The sequence below is a fragment of the Nothobranchius furzeri genome, chromosome 18, assembly GCF_043380555.1.
Source record: "Nothobranchius furzeri strain GRZ-AD chromosome 18, NfurGRZ-RIMD1, whole genome shotgun sequence".
Lineage (NCBI taxonomy): Eukaryota > Metazoa > Chordata > Actinopteri > Cyprinodontiformes > Nothobranchiidae > Nothobranchius > Nothobranchius furzeri.
In genome coordinates this window covers 24,253,009-24,275,391 of record NC_091758.1, presented here as the reverse complement: position 1 = coordinate 24,275,391, position 22,383 = coordinate 24,253,009, and the positions used below count along the sequence as shown (strand labels likewise).

General features: G+C 41.7%; 1 protein-coding gene across 4 annotated transcripts in view; it reads left to right on the top strand.

The window, feature by feature from the left end:
• Positions 1-22,383, top strand: part of zgc:110158 (single-stranded DNA-binding protein 3) — a 51,843-nt gene that overhangs the window by 20,924 nt on the left and 8,536 nt on the right. For all 4 annotated transcript variants that reach the window (XM_054741731.2, XM_015969711.3, XM_015969710.3 and 1 more), the window contains exons 3-5: positions 11-72; positions 4,825-4,909; positions 19,436-19,525. In XM_054741731.2, the coding sequence (XP_054597706.1) occupies positions 11-72; positions 4,825-4,909; positions 19,436-19,525 (237 nt within the window). The remainder of the gene's footprint in view (positions 1-10; positions 73-4,824; positions 4,910-19,435; positions 19,526-22,383) is intronic.

Here is a 22,383-nt window from a genome sequence, read left to right as displayed (position 1 = left end):
CTCTCCTCAGATTCGATGGGAGAAGAATATCACATTAGGGGAGCCGCCCGGATTCCTTCATTCCTGGTGGTGGTAAGTGTTGCTGTCACTTTCTGCTGAATCAGCAGTTTCTCCTCTTATTTATTTTTAAGTAAGCGGGTTGAGTGGATTTGCTACTGAATGAGCAGATTTTATTGTAGATCTCTTAAGCTTTGTATCCTTGTTTTTGGTACGTAAATGCTTTACAGAGCTGCTGAATCTTTCCTGGCCTGTCATAATTCATTACGGTATCGTGGACTAACAGCGTCTTTGTTTGAACTGCGATGGGTCGGGGAGCTGTGGTCACATTTTCTATAATTTGCCAAATAAACATTGAAATAATGATGTGCATATGCAAAATGACGTTTGGGTTTAATCGAACACCGAGTTCGGGAAATAAAAAAACAATATTCTAGCAGAGCATTGACCAGACTAACTGAGGGCGTGACCCCCCAATCCCCTCTTTTTCCTCCCCCTCCTCCAGCTTTTCAACCTTCACCGCCATTTCTGAAACAATAGATCCAGATGGTTGGGGAATGGACCCCCAGCTCCCTTCCTCCTCCTCCTGCTCCTCTCCTCACCCTTTGTGTGCCCCCCCACCACCTCAGACTTTACCCCCCTTTTGTTCACATGGGAGAAGGCTTTTTAGCAGATTAACCCGATGCATTCCAGCCTCACCTTCCACCTCCCCCCTTGTCATTTCTGCCCCCTTGCAAATCTGACCTGTTCGGTCAACACCTTGAGCACTGACCAGCTCTTTGCACTGTCATACGTAGTGGGACCAAGGTGTTTCTGTCAGCATAAAATAATCCCACAAATGGCCAAACACACAAAGGCTTTTTCTTCATTTGCATATGCATAGCAGATAAAGACACAAAGATGTTTCTCTCACCATCTTTTAAATCAAAAATGTTAAATAATATATTTGTCGTGACATGTTTTGAGTTTAGACCCAAAGATTTACCAAATTCCGTGAAATTATATTATCCTTCAGTTTCTGCATTTTGCATTTACAACAGCTCATAGAGTGCGTTTACATGCAGCCAGTAACCCTTTTAAAACCCGAATATTCACAATAACCCGGTTCCGCACGGCCATGTAAACACCGCCAAGAACCCGGATATGCTCATAACTGGGTTTTTTAAAACCCTGTTACTACACCTGGGGTAACCCTTTTCTAACCCGAATGTTTGGTCGTGTAAACGCATACCGGGATATCCCCATCAAAGCGTGTATTCTGCGCATGCTCTGTTCGCAAGGAATCTTGGTCTTTTGAATAGCGAGACTTCTTGTATGCGCCAGAACACCGGAAGTAAACAACAAGTTGGGAGCAACACGGCGAGTCGCAGTAAGAGCTGCTGGTGGGTCAATATCAGCACTAAAGCGCAAACAAATGCGGTCGCTATCTCTTCTGAACTGGGAAACGTTGTTGTTTTCACGGATACCGGAAAAGAAGAACCGGAAATGACGCATATTGCGTCTGGACGTAGTCCATACGTCCTGACGCTACCCCAATGTTCGCATTTAAATCGGGTTATGCAGGTTAGGGGTAACTCTTTCTATTTATGCTTGTAAACGGGTTATTCTGATCAACTCAAAAACCCGAATACCGACCTTAACCCGATCATAACCCGGATATTGGCTGCATGTAAACGTAGTCATTGAGAGTTAAGCTCAAGCTTACTAAAGAAGCTAAAAAAGACCCGATAATGGCTGTTTACTTACTAACGAGTGGAAATGCTACAACCTGGTTGGCCGAATGGGTGAAGAGCTCCACTTGATTGGTCAAAAGCTTCATGCTTCTATTTGATTCCATTTGAGCTGACCATTCATTGTGATTTTTTGCTGTTTTTTTGCGATATGCGTATTTCGTATGCTGATATTGCAATGACGATACATTTGTGATGTATTGTTTAGTCCTACTTTCTTCGTACATAAACATAATATACCTCATTAAAAATCTGGGATTCTTGTGCTTCCAGTGGTAAATGCCAATCAAGGATACAACCATAACTGTAAATTAGAAAATAATGTTTAATTAATTTTTAGATGTCACCCTCCCTTAATTTACACCTGTCCTAAGATTTTCCACAAACATGATTACTGTGAGTTGGTCATTTAAATTTTTTATGTTCTTGCTGTGGCGATTAATTAGCATGAGAGATCAACCAATAAAGGTTTTGCTATTGCCGACATGTAGAGGTCATGCTCAGCTGAGGGCCAAAATAAAAAAGGTAAATATTGGGCTGATATTTTGACCAATTGATATATCGGTCTATCCCTGGTTGACATTTATAGCGCCTGTTGGAACAAAGCTAATGCTATCTCTTAAAGAAACACTAAAGAGTTTTAACTCTTTAAGCTATTGCTTTCAGACTGGTTTCAGTGGTTCTTGAGCCAGAAAGCTGAGCAGCATCACGTGGGACCTCACTCTTCAACCCTCTGCCGACCAGAAACTGCACTAACTGACCTTTCTCAGTGGCCTAGTGGTAGAGTGTCCGCCCTGAGACTGGGAGATCAGGGTTCGATTCCTGGCCGGGTCATACCAAAGACTTTGAAAAAATGGGACCCAATGCCTCCCTGCTTGACACTCAGCATTAAGGGGTTGGATTGGGGGGGTTAAACCACCAAATAGTTCCCGAGCGCGGCTGTGTCTGCAGCTCACCGCTCCCCCAGGGGATGGGTCAAATGCGGAGAACAAATTTCGCACACACACCTGTGTGTGTGACAACTAATGGGACTTTAACTAAACATCTTTGGTTGTTCAGCAAGATAAAGTCGGGGTGGAGTTTACTGTGTCAGTAGCTCACATAAATGCTAGCGGTTAGCTTTTTCAGTTCACCAACTGTCGATAAAAAGCACACAGACATTTTGTTAGCATCACGGTAGAGCCTTGGAATAAAGGGAACAGCGTAATGTCTTAGCAGGTGAAGCAGAAAGCTAAAACCAGGGTGAACTTTGGAGCGACCTACACTCTTTGCTTGGGTTGTTTCCATCAGTTGTATTTCCACACTCATCCAGTAGGGGGAGCACTGGGAAACTTATTAAGTGCTGCTTTAATTTGTTATTACCTTGAGTTTCCATTTTTAATATCAAAAGTTTTGGACTAGATTAGTATTGTCACCAAAATATATTAACTGGAACAAAGTACTTAGCATTGTGAGTTTCTTGCTCCAGACTTCCTGCAGGGAATTTCCACCCATCCTCTCAGTAAAATGTCTGAAAGATTACTGGGCAAGACAATGTGCAAACGTAGCAAAGCAGCAAATCTTCTAAAGCATTAAGTGTGAGTGTGTGAAGCCTTTGTGCTGGTAAGAGTTGCTGCTTCATGCTTTTATCTGCTGACCTCTATGTTGCGTTCTGCACGCTCGTCAATATTGTGGATGCATTCAAATACGTGTGGGATTGATATCAAAACGTAGAGTCATCGCAGAGCATCATTCAACATTCTGCCTTGACTGAAAAACAGTGATTTCCACTCCACGTCACGCTTTTCGCATCATTCAAAAAAGTTTTATTTTAGATAGATGCTCCTTCACAGCCTTGTACTTGTATTTTATGTTATTAGAGCACATCTCCAGTAGAACATCTCCTTCTGTAAAATACTTAAGTGAACAGGAATTGTGGCAAAAGTCTGTGTGTGCACACGTTCTTCAGTGTACATTTGTGGAAATAACCTCAAAAGTTCAGATTGGATCACAGTTATCAAAGCTGACCTGTTTAAACTCAGCCACCTTCAGATTTGAGAGCTTAAACATACATCGGCTGCTTTATGACTAGCGGTTAGCCTATCAGTCTTTCTTAATTTTAAAATCTTTTCTGAACTAAAGCCATTGAGGAAACTTTTGACTATAGTGAAGATAAATATTTGTAACTGTTACACTGACACACACTTCATAATGGGCAAAAATAAATCAAAATATTTACTCTTAACCGTTTAAAGTGCTTCCATCTTTGCACACATAAAGTAAACTTTTACTTTGACAGTTATATTTTTTATAAGAGAACATCACAAACCTGCCCTGAAGGAGAAGAGTAAGTTTCACTAACGCCTTTTCTGGATTTACCTGGTATTTATTTATTTATTTTAAGTAGCTTTTTAAAGTATTTTAGCTTCTTGATGTGCTGTAAGCGACTGAAAACATTCAGGTAATTTACGTTGAACATGTCTGAGCGAAGCAGCTCGCCGGAACATCTGACTGATTAGTCGTCGTGATAGCCGTGCTGCTGTTCCAGTTGCTGTATAGAGTTTTGGTGCTCAAAAGAAGATCCCAGCTAGCACCGCGGTTAGCCGTTTGTGATTGTTTTGGGGTTTTGTTTTTCTTCCTTTGGGGAGCCTAGATACATACCTGATGTTTCTCTGTTGTGGTCAAACGTGGATCACACTCCCGAGTATTCTGAGGATGTCACAGAGCAGTGTAACTGTAAAAGTGTAAGTTCAAGATCTGTAGAGGGGGTCCGGTCTGTGTGAGTGTGTGTGTGTGTGTGTGTGTGTGTGTGTGTGTGTGTGTGTGTGTGTGTGTGTGTGTGTGTGTGTGTGTGTGTGTGTGTGTGTGTGTGTGTGTGTGTGTGTGTGTGTGTGTGTGTGTGTGTGTGTGTGTTTTGAGTGAGTGAGAGGTTGATTGAGAGGGTGACACTGCCATCGTGTCCCTCTTACAAAGATACTCAAGTGCATAAGAGGTGGGTTTAAGAGTGCTGGGGAGATAATGAGTGTGTGTGAATGGGTTATGATGAATAGCTGTTGCACATGTGCTTGTATTGCTCTGTTGGCTAACCTCTGACCTCTTCTTCCTCTCTTCATTTTAGTGTATTCTGGGATTTGTATTGTGCAGCTCCAGACCGAAGAGAGACGTGTGAACACTCCAGTGAGGCAAAGGCCTTCCACGACTATGTAAGTGACAGATGGACCCTGCCAGTAGTTTTTGTTTGTGTTTTTACTCTGTTGCCTTATAACATTTATGTTTTTGAATGGCTGCTGAAGCACACGTAAACAGTGTTCATGGTTTAAAAAAAGAAACACGGCAGCACCCATTTGTGTCTAGTTCAGGGTCATTCAAGCCAGGACTACTAAAGTTGAATTTTTTTTTCCCAATTTTCTTTGATTTCATTTTTCTTTCTGTTTCTATGACCTTGACTCTATGTGTGAACATTTCTGGGATGTTTCTCTAACGATTTCAAATGTATTTTCTTTTTTATACAATAACTTTCCGAAAGTGAAGCAGGGCAAGGAACCCTTTTCTTGCTCAAACTCTATTTAACTAGGTAGATCACTCAATAAATCGTCAAATCGTCCTTTAGTTGGAAAGTGGCTGTTTTGATCCCTGACTTCTTGAATACAAGATCTAAGAAACATGGAGGCTTGAAATCCAACCTGACACAGTGGAGGGTCTCGTCTCGTCTTCTTCCGCCTATCTGGGTCGCAGGGGCAGCATCCCAGCTAGGGAGTTCCAGACCCTCCTCGCCCCGGCCACTCCCACCAGCTCCTCCAGTAGGACCCCAAGGCATTCTTGGGCCAGTTCGGATATGTACTTTCTCCAACGTGTCCTGGGTCGACCAGGAGGCCTTCTGCCAGCAGGACATGCCTGAAACACCTCTCTGGGGAGGCGTCCAGGAGGCATCCAAACAAGATGCCCAAACCACCTCAACTGACTCCTCTCGATATGGAGGAGCAGCAGCTCTACTCCGAGTCTCTCCAGAATGTCCGAGTTCCTCACCCTACCCCTAAGGCTGAGCCCAGCCACCCTGCGAAGAACACTCATTTCGGCCGCTTGTATCCACGATCTTGTTTGGTTTGGTTATTACCCAAAGCTCATGACCATAGGTGGCGACTGTAGGTCCGCATCACTGCACACGCTGCCCCAATCCGCCTGTCGACCTTCCGCTCCCTCCTTCCCTCACTCGTGAACAAGACCCCGAGATTATTGTACTCTTCCACTTGAGGTAGGACCTCACTCCCAACCTGGAGTTGGCAAGCTGCCCTTTTCCGGTTGAGGTAGTCACAGAGCTGAAATGCTAGATGTGTTTATGTGTCAGCCACCATTGCAGCATGAGAGTTTAATTTAATGGTGATGGACATTTGGAATCAACACACACTTTATGCGTAGACTCTTGAGTTATACCTAATGTCTCCTGTGGTTCTGTAGTAAAAGGTTCCGACTTAATTCATTCATTTACAGCTCATGCTAAAAATGAAATCCGCTGTGCTTTTTTTAATCTTCAGAACATCAATCGGGTTTGTGCATCTCTTTCTAGAAATGATACGAAAACCCTTGTTAATGCGAAGGTTACCTCCCACATTGACTACTATAATGCACTACTTGCAAGGTTTCCACAAAAACGTATTCACAGACTTTAACTGGTACAATCGCTGCAGCCCGCATCATCACCAGAACACCTTCCTCTCAACATATTACTCCAGTTCTTGAAGAGCCTCACTGGCTACCAGTGGAATACCGTATTGAATTTGAAATTCTCCTTCTAACATACACAGTTACTTATCTAAGTAACCTCCTTAGCCATTGCAAACCACCTCCTACCCTTCGCTGAACAACCAGTAATTTACTCATGACACCTCGTGTACATCTATCCTCTAGGGGCCTTAGGTCCTTTGGCTCTCAGGCTTCCCGGCTCTGGAATAAACTTCCTCCAGCAATTCGTTTAGCAACCTCTGTTCAACATTTTAAATCTTTGCTGAAAACACACAGATTCCGTGTGACTGGCGGAACACACTTACAGGCCAGGACAAATATTAGTGCTAAAGGTGATCATATTGTTGAATTTACTGAATGCACCTGAGCGAAGCATTTGACTATTGCCTATATTTTATCAATATTTTATTTCTTGATTCATCCAGTGATCTTGGATAACCTTTATTCGCTGTAGTAAATAATTTTACCTATGATTTTATGATGTTGTTGTGCTATGTATCCGTTGTCAAAGTGACCTTGAGAGTCCTGAAAGGTGCTTTCAAATAAAATTTATTATTATTATTATTATTAGGGCTGAAACTAATCATCGAATGATTGAAATGGTTCGATTCATTAAATTCCTCAATTTATTTTTTTACTAATTCAAAACTTCGTTTAATATTTGCGCCACAGTCTGAACACAATTTACTGGCAAACATTGTTGTAATCTAGGCGATTGGACAAATTTATCATTCATCGGCATAAGATTGACCCCTTCACCGATTTCTTTTTAAGACAAATATTTGTTGTGCTGATGAATTGGTCCCATTACATTACATATTTTAGGGTCAAACTGGCATCTTTGTACAACACTCTTTCTATGTACCTAAGCTAGGATTCTTGTGCTTTCAGTGATACAATATTTGCCAATTAAGGATACAACTATGACTAGATACAGTAAACGCTTTTGGAAACCACTCAAAATAATGTCTAACTAACAGAGCATCATATAATTTACAGAAAACGTTACAAAAACAATCTGTTTACATCCACAGGGGTCCAATAAAACAGTTACACCAGAATTGGACACCGCTGTCCCAGTGTGATTATCATTTGCAAACTTTCTGAATTAAAATATCTGACTGGATGTCTTATTATAGTTTCCTTACATTCACTCAACTTGGATATAATTTTGAGTGTTGAATTGTGAAATTCTGAAGAAGAAACAGTTGTTTCATTGTCTCTAAGGGTCATAGGTCAGGGGTCAACCACACTTCCAGAGTTTATAAGGATTTAAGCTTTTATATTAAGCTTGTTGCTTTTTTTCAGAACTCACCAAGTTTACATTTCTTGCCGATGTTCTAAATAAAATCTAAAGATGGTCAAAAGGAAAGTTTTTCACTTGCTGGGGTTAAAAGAAACCATCTGTGTTCTTGTATGTGTAAAGGTCGTCGGTTGTGACTGACACTGTAGCCTGTCTTCAGTCTATCCTCTGGTCAAGACAGTGTTGTGTGTGTGTGTGCATGCGCTGTGTAGTGTGAGGAGATAATGGAATAGAGTTCTAATCCAGTAATCCCAGCACAGGGCCAAGGCTAAGCCAGGGATTTGTGTGTGTGTCTGTGCATGTGTGTTTATGTGTGTTTGGGTTTGGATGGGGGGGAGGGGGGTGTCTTTGGCAACCAGCCCATAAGAGGGTGACTGGGCTCACACCCACCTTCCAGTTAATGCATGTAGATGTGTGTTGTATGTGGTTCCTTCTGTCTGCCTTTACCCGTGATAAAGTTAGGAGATGGGCCTGGTTTAATTCTGGCTCCGGCCCCCAGCGGCTCGCCTCTGAGCAGTCTTCTCTGCTGGTTTCAGAAGAATGAGCCGGTTAGAGGCGTCCGTCAGGAGAGGAAAACTCAGACATTTCACCTCAAAAGAGGTTTATATTCTTGTGAAATTGTCAGATTGCACGCAGGCATTAAAGTAGCATTATCACAGTTTGCTCTGCTGGGTGCAGACACACAGCAGAGGGTCGCGGTTACTGTCAAGGCTGCTTTTTTACTTTATCCTCCGTAACTGTAATGCAGAAGTTGATAACTGCTTTTAGTAACTAATCCACTGAGAGACTGGTTTGTGAGGTTTGGCTTCTTGTGCACAAGTTTTATTTTTATTTTTTTCACCCTCAGATTTATTTTGTTTTATGTTTGTGGAATTGATCTCTTTATATAAGCTTTCCCTAGGTGGCTTATTAAATCTAATGTAGAGAATGCCCTCATTATTGAGCATCTGTATTGTCATAATCGTGTTATGAATATATGTTAGTTGGTAAAGTATCTGGATTCAGTTTTATTCTTTGATTGATAAATGTGAAGTGGTGTTTCTCTGTTACTGTTTGTTTTTGTTTTCATCAAATTTACCAATCATTCAGCTGATGATCTGTTCAAATAAGTTGCATATGAAGGTATTTTAGCAGCAATTTACTCGGAAAATTGTTAATTGATTACATAGCATCTGCTCTGCCAGCCAGAGGTGATTACAGAGCATCCTTTTTTTGGCGATACTTATTTAAACTGATATGTTTTGTTTTATAGGTGGCTACTTTCTACCCACTGATTCTCTTGAGCTGATCTGTTTAAAGCTCATAAGCTTTGTTCACACCTGGCATTAACTTGCATCCTTAGTGATCCGATCACAAGAGAACGGCTCTTCGTCTTAGTTCACCCTGGCATTAGAACGTGGCTCCGGTATGTTTTTGAGTAATCTCTCCCTGATCCTCTTCTAGATTCAACTACCTTTTGTACTTCTAAAACCTAAGTAATAATGATTTTGTCTGTTTGAGGTTGTTTTTTATTTTTATTTATTTATTTTTTGCAAATATCTCATGAAGGGGGTTTCTTATCTCATTAGAGAGTTTTTAAAAAAGCTCCCAGAAATTTCCAACTCTACGATTGTCTCCGACTTCAGTTTAAAAAAAAAAGCTAAAACTCAGTTTTTGATACTTTGACTGTTTCCAAATTCAGGAGCTGCATCCTTCAAGGGTGCGCTTGAAGGCTAATTATGTTACAGCTATGTAGCAAAGTTCCACCCTATCTCACGACTCATTGCGGACCAAATAGGAGATTTTTGATATTGTTATAAAGGTGGACATGGGGAGAGAATTACAGCATTAAGTGTCAGGAATAAAATCTGACTTTACAAATTAGAATCTTAAACCAGTAGTGTTTTTAGGCTTTTGTCGTTTACGCAGTATTTGTCCCTAAATGTAAATTTTGTCAAACGAGCTTGTATGGCGGTAAAGCTGCTATGGCTCCTCCCCAACGATAATACAAAAGCTCTGCAAAAGTTCGAGCTACATTCTGACTAGCTTATGTTTGCTGCTGTTACTGTTGCTGAGCAACAGGACATACAACAAGGTAAGGATGGGCACAAATGAAGGCTTTAACGTCCAAATTTATAGCCGCTAACTCCTTGTCTTCAATGTCGACAAAGTACCTGGCCTACACGGTTGACATAGGCTGGGCCCTTCAAAGGATGCAGCCTCAGAATTAGAATATTTGTTCTTCTTTGTTACGTTCGTACTGTGTTTGTTTTCTGATTAGTTTTCTTTAATTCTTTGTTGTGCACAGTGTGATGAGGGGTTGTTTTTACCTTTGCTGACATATTTTGACGCCTCTGGCTGGCTGGCCAGACTACCTTTCATGACCTTCTCAGACGCCCAAGGTGCTGAACACAGTCAGAAACACAGCATTTATCAACATAAAAAAAAATAAAACTATTAAGAACTACTAAAATAGAAATCAAATACAAACATTAAAAAAACTGTTAAAACAAATAAAGTAGGACAATGATGCCAAACTACAACACCTAGTGGTTGAAAGCTAAGACGTAAAAATGGGTATTCAGACGGGACAAACCAAAAGTGAAGGAAACAGGCGCACAGCCATAGGCAGGTCTTTCCAAAGTCTCTGACCCATCAAAGAGGATGCACGATTCCCACCTGAGTTACATATTGAACGGGGAACCACCAACAGCTCTCTGTCCGCAGAGCGATGAACCCACGACAGATCATGCCTCTGCAGGAGGCCAGTTAGATGTCAGGGTGCATCTCCCTTAAGAGCTTTGTACACCATTGTTAACAACTTGAATTTGGCCCTGAAATGCACCGGGAGCCAGTGTAAGGATGCCAGAATGGGGGTGATGTGCTCCCTGCGTCTAGTGCCTGTCAAGAATCTAGCTGCAGAGTTCTGTACCAACTACAGTCATGCAACCGCGCCTTGACTCAGGTCTGTGTACATTGCGTATTGTTGAAAATTAATTAAATGATTCCTACTGAATTGAAAAATATTGGCGGCTTCGGAACACATAACCCAAAAAACGTGTCTAAAATACATGGGAGCGGGTCTCTGGGCGACGCCATGTTTCTTTCTACGTGAACTCATGAGGACAAAACAAATTTACTGATTTGTAACAAGCGGTTACAAAACTTGCAACATTCATAAACGTTGTTTTTTTACACGTTTACCTCTTCGCTCATTGCCAGTGGTGAAATGTGCTTGACATTTTGCTGGAGGTTGAACGATCTGATGATGTACTCGTTCAAAAATTGCGCTCCCAAGGATTTTGGACCCTAAAGGCCATCCATTGGTAAGGTCTTACTCAAATGCAAAAATACTGCTTACTTGCAATGGTTTAGATATGTACTGCCCTCTATCGCCAGGAAAAATCCACACCATCACTTTAAACAGAGAATCACAGGTATTTCTTGGTGGATTAATTTATTTTAAATAAAAAAAAATTCTACATTTTCCACACTCTTCTACAACTTCCTTTTTGTCACTTTGATTTTCTTCCTCCCTTCTCTCTACTTCTGTTTGGTTTTCACCATTTTCCTATCATACTCTCCCAAATTCCACATCTGCATCTCTTTTTACCCCGTTCGTTTTCATTCTGTGTCTCTAAATCAGTCTTCCCCTTTGTCTCACTCCTCTCCTCCTCATTTTGTCTCACTCTTTCTATTTCTTCCCACAGCCCCTCTTTCCTTCTCACTCTCATCACCAGCAACACAACAGCTACCTCCATTACTGGGAGAGGATTGATCAGCTAATCTATCTGTTTACCCACAATCCCTTGTACCTCCGAGGAGATGAAACCAGTGGATTAAACATTATGGAAAAAATAGTCTACAGTTGGATTTCCTTTTGCCATCAGAGGCAGGATAGATGCATGCTTTCGTGTTGCTGACGCCAAATTCTGACCAAACAATCTGAACATTGCAGCTGAAATCCAGACTCATCAGACCAGAACACATGTCTCTTATGGAGCAGTGAAAAGTCATCCTGTGTGAACCCGTCTAGGTGCCTGAATGGATTGAGATTCTACCATGTGATAGCAGATTTTTTTATTTACTGGTCAGTGACTATTTATTTAAAAAAAACACTTTACAATACTTTATAGAATTTAAATGTATTAAACAAATTCAGCTGCCAGTTTCTGCTTGAATTGAGTTGCTTCTCCAAATAGAAGGGGTCCCATATTTGTGATAGGCTTCACTTCTTTGCTTTAGTTTTAAATCAGCATCAAAGGAAAATGCAGAAATGATAAATGGGGCAGCTAAAAGAAAGAAAATGATCTTTTATATAGCGCTTCTCAAGATAAAAATCACGAGGGGCTTCACAAAAAAATGTAAGTATAAAAAAAACTTCTAAAATGATTACTAATATGTTTAAAATGAGAGAAAAAATTGTGGTAAAAAAATAATGTAAGAAAAGGAAGAGGGAAAATGAATAGGAAAGAGGCAAATCATTGGAAAATGGGGAAAGGCGGAAAAAGTAGAAAGAGCAGAATAAGGAGAGGGAGATGAAGGTCGCACACAAGGCAGCCTGAACAGGTGAGTTTAAGGAGACCACTGAGTCCACTGATCTCAGGCTCAGGGAGAGAGAGCTCTAGAGTCTGGGGGCCACAGCAGCAAATGATCTTCACCTTTGGTCTTTAGCCTGGTGACGACGGTGGCACAGGAGTTAAGAGCTCGCCCTGTAATCGGAAGGTTGCAGGTTCGAGCCCCGCTCAGTCTGTCGCTGTCGTTGTGTCCTTGGGCAAGACACTTAACCCCCCTTGCCTGCTGGTGGTGGTCGGAGGGACCGGTCGCGCCAGTGCTCGGCAGCCTCGCCTCTGTCAGTGCACCCCAGGGCAGCTGTGGCTACATTGTAGCTCATCCCCACCAGTGTGTGAATGTGTGTGTGAATGGGTGAATGACTGATTGTGTTATAAAGCGCCTTGGGGGGTTCCAGGACTCTAGAAGGTGCTATATCAAATACAGGCCATTTACCATTTATGTTTTTTCATTTTAATTTCAAGAGTGAGTGTTCATCTTGAGTGAAACCATCAGTTGACCTCTTACAGTGTTTGCTGACAGCAGGATGCCGTGGTTCTGTTCTTCGAGTTCTGTTATCAGCTGAGTGGGGTATATCTTTCGGACCATAACACTGTAACACCGTTGATGCTCTACATACCAGGCTGATAAATGTTCAAGAACAAGAAAATATATCTTTTTGGATGCAATTATACTAAGATTAGGAAGTCCACTTGTACTTCCATCTTTTGGAGTATCCTTTTCAACAAATGGTAGGGTTTTGTTTTGTTTTTGTTTTGTTTTTTTGTAAAAGTAGCATAAATGTTTTCTCGAAGACGCGGGTTAAACGGTTCGATCAAAGAAACAAACCTGTGTAACGACTCACCTTGACTTCAGGATAACTTACAGCTGTGTGTGGAAGCCATGATGGTAGGGTTTTGTTTTGGCCTCTACTCGCCCATCAGCAACATTTCTGCCACACCGGAGCACGAATCCTTCATTTAAGGCAGCACTCTCATCCTGCCTGTGCCACAGACAACACTCAGACCTGCCTCCCTTGCTGCAGTTAAAAGAGAGAAGAGGAAACCCAGAAGAGTTTTTGACACAAACAGACTTATGATGAACCTGAATCCTAAACAGTAGATGCTGTAAATGGAGGACACCATTCTTTTTCAGCTACTCTTCAACACCTGGCATAATGTTCATTGAGTTTCATTTTGATTTAATATTCCTGGTTTTATTCCGGTTCATAGCTGATCTGATTTACTTTGTTTTTTGTTTTTTTTGTTTTTTTACCCCTCTGCTTTGTCTGGAGCATCGGTTAAGTGGATATTGTGTCTGCAGCGTGTATTAGTGCTGTCATCCGCCAGTCCTTCTGTCTAGTTTGGTACTTCTACCTTGGCAGCAGCTTTAGTCCAAGTGTGTGTGTGTGTGTGTTTGCTGTGCAACTTGTGCCAGTTTTGAGGACCAGCTGGGTCTTCAGAGATTGTGCGCTTCATGTTTGTGTGTGCATTTGTTTGTCAGACGTGACGGTGAGAGTAGCAGCCGTATCCTGTTGCTTTCGAGCGAAACACACTGTTTTGACTGGGTGGATGAATTGGCTCGATCGCCACAGTCAGCTATTTTCCCTCTCGTCTCCCATCCTCACTCCTTCAGGCCCCCCCCCCCACACACACACACACACACACACACACACACACACACACACACACTCTGTGCGCTAAGGACAGCAGGTCAAGGAGACAGTGATGAGGTACATATCAGTGTGAACCAGAATGTAGATTAGTGCCTCTCCAGGCAGGGCCACACATAAAAACAGACACACACACGAAATACATTTACCATCGCTTCCTGCTTCTCCCCACTCACCATCCAGTGTTTATGTCTCTGTCTTTATCCCTGTGAAAGGTATCAGGCGGAGGTCAATAATGTGTTGAGCACTATTGATTTGTCCGGTAGGTCCTATGGGTGAGAGAGGGGGAGAGGGAAATGGCAAGGTAAGAATCAATGCTAGTCTGTATAACCCATCTACATACAGTGCTGTACCACCCAGATTCTTTCTTTTGTTCTCTGATAGATTATTCATCAACATGGTGGGTTGTACGGAGGGTAAAAGGCAAGAACAACATGGCGTCTTCACAGGGAGCCAAGACTCTCAGTTGAGCCAGTTCTCAGTTGCGGAAGGGGGTAATGATTTTTTAAGTTGTGATTTGCCTCAATTAAAGGTTGGTGAACGTTTATGATCCAAATCAAAATAATTTAGCCTAAAGTTGTATCGAAACCTAGTTCCTGTAGACAAAAGCACACAACTAGTTTACTGCATGGGCTATACATAATAACTAGAGGAGTTCCGGAACATTTGTTGGCGGGAGGAAGGTGATGGTGAAAATGTGCCGCCTCTGTCCTCTCTGCCGTTGCATCTCCATACACAAATATGCTCTGTAAGGACTTGTTAAGGCATCGGTATACCATGACCATTTTGGCAGTGAGTGATGTCACTGATCAGCATTAATAGGGGCCCTCAGCCACAGATGAAAATCAATAATGATGAAGATTTATTCTTTCATAGAATGCTGTATTACACCATTTAGGGGATATGTTGAGAGAGCAGCTGTGTGATGTAAAAAGTGGTGTTCAATGAACAGAAGTCACACTATTTTTAGGGAACTGTAGGAGCCCACAAAGTTGTGTAAATTACGGCATTGTAAGTAGATTTCCTTCACATTTTCTGGTTTTGAGATTTTAGAAATGGCAGTTTTAGAGCAGCGTCAACGCTGCTTTTTTTCCCCATTACATTCTGCTTGCCCGCACGCTTACAAATGCCAATTGTTTGGTGATATCTGCCGTAATTTCCCACTGAGTTGCAGCCAATCAGCATGAGATAGCCACAAGTCTTGCCCAGCTACTCTGTTGGGCCATTTCCAATACCCCAGTGCAGGTAGTCGTTTGGTTCCTGAAGTGGCTCTTTGGGCCAGCCCGGTGAAATGTAGACCGTGAAGGTCCGATAAAATTCCCTGGAAGTTCCAATAGTGAAAATGGCCCTAATATCCTAATGAGGCAGGGTGGATTTTTATTTTTATTTATATATATACATTAATGCCTTCTCTAGGTCAGGGACGAGGTCCTGCCTCAAGTGGAGGAGTTTAAGTATCTCGGGGTCTTGCTTATGAGTGAGGTAAAGATGGAACGTGAGATCGATGGGTGGATTGGTGCTGCGTCTGCAGTGATGTGGGCATTGTACCGATCTGTCGTGGTGAAGAGAGAGCTGAGCCGGAAGGGTCGATCTACATTCTTACCCTCACCTATGGTCACGAGCTTTGGGTAGTGACCAAAAGAACAGGATCGCAGATACAAGCGGCTGAAATTAGTTTTCTCCGCAGGGAGGGTGGGCTCTAACTGGCACTAACAACAAGCTAACGCCAACATGAGCCAAATCTTACCAAATAAGCCACCAATTAAAAAGACCCACACTGTTGGACTAAAAATATTATTAGTTACAAGTCCAGTAGCAACAAAGCCAGGTCATCATCAGACTGTGGTTTCATAACCAACTTTGGCTTCATCAAATTAGTGTAGGCTGTGCCGATGTTCACTCTGGTTTAGCTCTTTGCTTCTCCGAAGACATTATTCTCTGACTTTTTTTTCCAGACTTCACCATGATGCCAACAAAAAATGCTAACTTTTTTTTTCTTCTTGGATTAGGGTTAGTAATGGGTCTGTAACACTGTCAAAGTATCGTTCACGCAAGTTGCATCTCATTACAATGTAACTAAATGATGTTACTGATTAAAATCTTTCATGTTACCTGTCACTGGCTTTAATGTAGTGTCTCCACAGCAATGTGATCCGCTTCGTGTCTATAGTCCAAGTCCTGTATTATTCATACCTGATGCTGTGACACGGTGTTTCTGCGGCGCTGCAGGATAAGCCCATTAAAATGTAGTTTACGGATTAAACACCGTAAATGTTTCCAGGCATTTGAAAATGTCTCCCCTGGGGTTTGAAGAACTTCCAGCTGCCTCAAATAAAAGAAACATATTCTTGTTGTTTTTCCTAGTTGTCAGACATTAAAGCTTTCACTGGTACCAGTCGGTTCTTCTACAAGCTCCTTCATCTGCTGGCTCGTCCATACTTGATGCTAGAAGAAAATTTAACTCAACTGCAAAAATCAACTAATTAATGCAGCATCGCTGCATGTCGCTCCTTAAAGGTGCACACTTGTTATTCTTCTACCTGAAAGTTCTTGCTGCATTAGCAGTCACTGTTTCCCTGCAGAACTGCTGAGACACATTCCCATAGATCTGTGGTCTTGGTGAAATCTGCCTTTTTGCAAGTCTTCCTCTTTATTGAGAGGAGTTGAAATGGAACATTAAATATAGACAGTGCTGTATGTGCTACCACATGAACTAAAAAAGCTCAGTTGGATCTTTTTGTATTTCCTCAGGCCGGTTGGTTTTAATAAAGTCCAGCTGCATACTAAATCTACCTTCCTTCTTTTTGCTCTCGGCAACCGTGCTCAATCTGCACTTTATTTCTCCCCACGCTGCAGTCATTTCAGATGGGCCCATTTACAGATAATTTGTCACCATTGGTGCACAACAACAATTGTGATCAGAGACTTAATTGCAAACAGAAATCTCCTTTTGTGTTACCTTATCTTAGTTTCTTCTATGTTCCTCTTTTTTTCCCCTCCTTCTTCTCATTCCTGTATCTTCTAACTCACTCTCTCGATCTCACTCTCTCCTGCATCTTCTCATTCTCTCTCTGCGCTCCTGGAGCGGGGGATGCCAGGGGGACAGAGTGCAGATAGGACCTGTCGCCATAGCAACAGCTTCTGCAAGCTGCTAACACCCTACTGTGGGGTGGTGGGGACTGAGAGGAGGAGAGGTTGTGATGGGGAGGTTTAGCACAAGGGTTGGGGCTCAGGAAAGGTTTGTGCATCTGTGTGTGTGTGTGTGTGTGCGCGCGTACGCACGCTCGTGTGCGTGCTGGGCATTGATGGGAGGAAAAAATGGAGAGAATACGGTATGGAGGAAGGGAGGGGTGGCGTGGACATGGAGAAAAAGAGGCAGCCGACCCTGCGTCTTCCCCAGGGATTCAGTGGCCTGCTCATGTTCACAAGCAAAATTAGCATAAAGGGGAGGAGGTGTGTGTGTGTGTGTCAGTGAGTGTGTGTGATTTTTTTAAGTTGTTGTGTGTTTCAGATAATGTAAAAGAGCAGAGTATTTGTCTGTAATGGGATGATTGGATGCGGTGTGTTTATTAGGTGTGTGAGCTGGTGGATCGGAGTGTGTGTGTGTGTGTGTGTGTGTGTGTGTGTGTGTGTGTGTGTGTGTGTGTGTGTGTGTGTGTGTGTGTGTGTGTGTGTGTGTGTGTGTGTGTGTGTGTGTGTGTGTGTTGGAGTGACTCCCTGCCCTGGGTCTTAACCCCACCCCCACGTCCCCCGCTCTCGCTGGTAGCCTGCGGTCCTCCCCTTTCTGTCTGTACTGAGGGGCTGCACTTTATGAGCATGTGATGCAACTCTTTGTGTGTCTGTGTGTTATATATATATATATATATATATATTGTTTTTTTTTTTTTTTTTGCATTCATGTGATTGGCTGCTGGTGTGTGTTTTGTTCTGCCTTGCTTATGTAAGCACTCTGAACATGTGTCTACTTCCTTGTGTGTTGTTAAGGATACAGTTATATCATATTAACTTGTGGGCTAAATCACTCCCCCTCTTTCTCCTCTAGTTTGTAGATTTTTTTCATCATTATTAATTTTTCCACGTTGTTTGACTTGCAGAAGAGCTGCTGGTGTTACATGTGTTGATGTGATTAGCAGCCGCTTTCATCAGGTTCCAGTGTTGCTAAAAATTCCTCTGTTAGCTCTTCAGTTTTAAATGTCGTGAATTGTTCCATAGGATTGGTGTTTATATGTGCTTTTTGTCAACAAATTACTGTGAATGCTAAAACTGTGGTGGTGTTCATCATGTCGAGGCAGAAATGATTCTATAATCCAATTTTAAAAATAAATAGACCGATTTTAATGCGTTAACGGTAAGCTTTACTTATGCAGAATTATTATAAGCTTTTTAATGCTAAGCAAAAACACTTCAGTGTGAGTTTTAGGAGGTTTTATGGTATTTGATTTTTATGATATCATTTATTTGGACTTGTATCATTTGATGCTTACTTTTTTTTAGGTCAGTGTGTCACTGAACTGCAAAAGACCGTGAACAGCAGGATCTTTCTCAAGTTTCCCTGCATGAGTTGTACGATTAGGCTGCGTAGTGGCGCAGTGGTTATGGTTAGAGCTGCAGCAAGAAGGTCCTGGGTTCGCTTCCCGGCCTGGGATCTTTCTGCATGGAGTTTGCATGTTCTCCCTGTGCATGCGTGGGTTCTCTCTGGGTACTCCGGCTTCCTCCCACAATCCAAAAACATGACTGTTAGGTTGACTGGTCTGTCTAAATTGTCCTTAGGTGTGTGTGTGTGGCAACACAGAGACACACAGGAGGGGGTGCTGGAGATGGGTTCAGACAATGGATGGATGGATGGAGTTGTAGGATTTTGTTCCTGTTTTTTTTTTTCATAATTTTGAAGTTTGGGGAAAAGTAAGTTTCACACCAAATAGCACGTTGGTAAACTGTTTTTGGTTTAGTTTCTGGATTTTGAGAATCCCTTTGGAAGACCGCAAAGACCAACGAGCAAATAAAGAATTAGAACAATGACAAACGACGATTTACACGATAATTGCTCAAGTGTCAATATGTTTTCACAGCCTCAACATATAAAACTATTGATTACATTGATTTTTGCATCTAGATGGACCCCAGTGAGAAACTGAGTTTACTGAAGGTGTCTCCTTGTATGTTTACATCAACAGTTGCCTCTTTAAAAAGTTTGATTTTAAACTGTGTGAATTTTAAACATTAATTATTTTTCTCATTTTTGCTGTTAAGGTTTGTTATTTCTAGCTGATCACATGTTGTTAGACTGTAAAACACGAGGACCCATCTGGTACAAAATGCTTTAAAACTCCATAAAAAGTGGGATGTGTGTGTTTGTCTGCTGATAGACACACTGCCCCCTGTAGTAACTTATTAGCCAGTATATTATTATGCTGATAAATAATAAAAGTTAGATGCTTGAATATTAAAATGTGATGTTTAACTGTTGTGTTTGTGTGCTTTCAGAGCGCAGCAGCAGCGCCAAGCCCGGTAATGGGCAACATGCCCCCCAACGACGCCATGCCAGGTGGTCCAATGCCCCCGGGCTTCTTCCAGGTACGACCCACAACCTCTAAAAGCACTCGTTCTCTTTTTATCCTACCTTGTCAACGTCTCATTCCTTCACTCATTCGTCTCTGTCGCTCTCTACAGATGAAATCTGACATTTTTATTTATTTTTAAAAATGCGTACATCCGACCTTTCTTCATAATAAATAAAAATCATTTTTACAGTCAGATATTGGAACGTATTTGTATTTATTGCATTAAATTCATTCAAAGAATTTCAGCATCTACGAGAGCTCAGGTTTGGATTTGAATCTGTCTGATTTCTGCTGTTTCTTTTTTTAACAAATATTTATGATGTTGTTTTTTTAACACTTTTTTCCTGTTTGCAACACTATACATAATTATATTTGTTTCAGTGAGAGAAGTGGTGCTACTTAAACAAGACGTATTTAAATTAAACGTTAAGTTTTCTCACCTGCAATTCTAGGTTTTTCTGTTTTTGTTCTTAGCCAGTTTGTCATTACTTTAATCCTGATTGTTTATGTACAAATACTTTATTTAGTTTGTTATAAGAACATATTTACAGAAAAGGCTTTCTCGTTTTAGCAGGAAATCCTAATTTGAACCATTTTGTTGATTTATTTACTGATTTTTTTCACTTGTTTTGGGATGCAGGCATCAAAAAAAGGAAATCTTAGAAGAACACACCTCAAAAGTCAGCTCTAGAAGCTGAAGCTGACAAAAAAACATCCCTACTATAGTTTGATCAGGTGAAGCTGCAGGGGCCATTTTTTTTAAACTACGTTTATCAAACTAGTTATCTCTTCCACCCGAGTGGCTCTGTTCATCTGTGGCTCAGCCTCTTCTGCGCTGCTGCTCAGTTCATTTGTGATTCACCCATCCCATCTTCATCCCTTCTTCCACTCCTCCGTCTCCATTTTTGTTCATTTCCGACCCGTCCCAGCTTTGCGAAGGGAGGTGTTGTAAGTGTTGGAGATGGTTGTGTGAGGAGTAAAGGCTCACAAACACACATGCATCCAAGCACAAACTTCAACCTCGTACATCCACATCCTCCTGTGTGAGGTGGTGGCGTTGATGGACAGCTGTGGCATTTGGCAGGAGGCGTGATAAGGTGGCGGCGAGGAGTGGGAGCTAGAAAGCGAGTGACACAACAAGAGAGAAGGGAGGATAGAGAAGAAGAGGGGTAAATGTGAAAGATTGTTGCCTAGCGTGTGTTTCTGTGGCTACATACCAACACATTGTTTGCTGGGGGGGGGGGGTAGTGAAAGCATGACGGTGAGTAAGCAAAGGAAAGGGTGGGGGGTGACGAGAGATGCATGGAAGTGCTATTTTTAACATTGTTGGGGGGGTGAGACTGGGCGAGGGTGTGTGTGGTTGTTGTGTTTAAGGAACCTCGGAACAGAAAGATTTGGTTGTTCTCCGCAGACATGAAGTCATGCTCATTGTTCAGATATATGGTGGCCATATTTGTTAATGCATGGACATAACCCTGCTGGAAAGAGAAAAAAAAAAAACGATAAACAAACTTAAAGCCAAGACTAAACCTCAGATCATCCAATAAGATAGTTTTATTATGAGGGATACTATCTGTCTTTCTTGTCGTCATCATCATCGACTGATTTTATTCGTTTTAGTGCAAACTGTCCGTTTATGTGATTATTACTGATCTAAATAGCAGTACAGACTAATAAGACATGTTTAATCAAATATTGTTTTAGTTAAGGTATTGAACCCCATTGAAACCATTGATTTCTTCTCTTCAGCTAAAAACACAAAGTAAATGACTGAATGTGACTTGTCAAAATAAAAGCACTTACTGATACCCCAGACACGCACAGAGCATCACTCTGCTGGGTGCACAAGACTGTATATTATGATCTGTGTTCTTGTTGCAAAAGTTTCACATTTTTTTAGTTGTATATTTATGAATGATGTTCTAGAAATGTGTAAAAGTGATATATTGTAGGCCACATGTCTTTTTTAGAGCCCCATGCAATTTAAATTGACCGCCGCTCAGCATTAACCAGTAGCGCAACACATCTGCTTATGCACAGCTGTCGATCACAAAGCGTGCGTGAGCGTTTGTGGAAGTACTTAAACAGAAACAGTTGGAGACATTCCTTATGGTATTTATATATGAACGAACAACATACGATGACAATTAAAATGGTAAAATGATGTGTTTTCACTCTGTTGGCCGCCTAGAGGTGTGCGTTCATGAATAAAGGGGCGCTGCTTTTGGCCCTAAATACAGAAAGGATGAGAACGACTTCAGGCTGGTATACTTGCATGTCTTTCATGGCTGCCTAGCGTGACTTGCGTTTGTTTGAAGTGTTATTTGTGCCCGTCCTCCAACGTAACTAATAGGGGGAGTTGTGAAAACAAGCGAGACATACTTCATTGTCAAACCATCTTTGCTTTAGAGGTCTTACATATTATCTACGATACCTATGCTGTCGTTTCTTTCTTTTTCAAAATGTATCAGCTGCTGATCTCTTCTATTGTCGCCCTATTTGTTTTGTTTGTACCCTGCAACCCCGGCATTTTAATGGGTCTGAGTTCTGTACTGCACCCCCTAGAGGGATCACTGTGAGGTTAAAAGCAAATATATTCCCAACCTTAAAGTGACAGTGTGTAGTTTCTCTGGTGATAGAGGGCAGTACTTACCTAAATCATTGCAAGCAACCATTACTTTTGTGTTCAAGTAAGACCTTACCAACGGATGGCCATTAGGGTCAAAAAGCCCCGAGAGCACGACCTCCAGCAAAATAACAAGAACATCAGATTCTCTTTCATCACTGGCAACAAGTGAAGAGGTAAATGTGTAAAACAACAACATTTATTAATGGTGAGTTTTGTAACCATTTGTTACAAATCAGTAAATG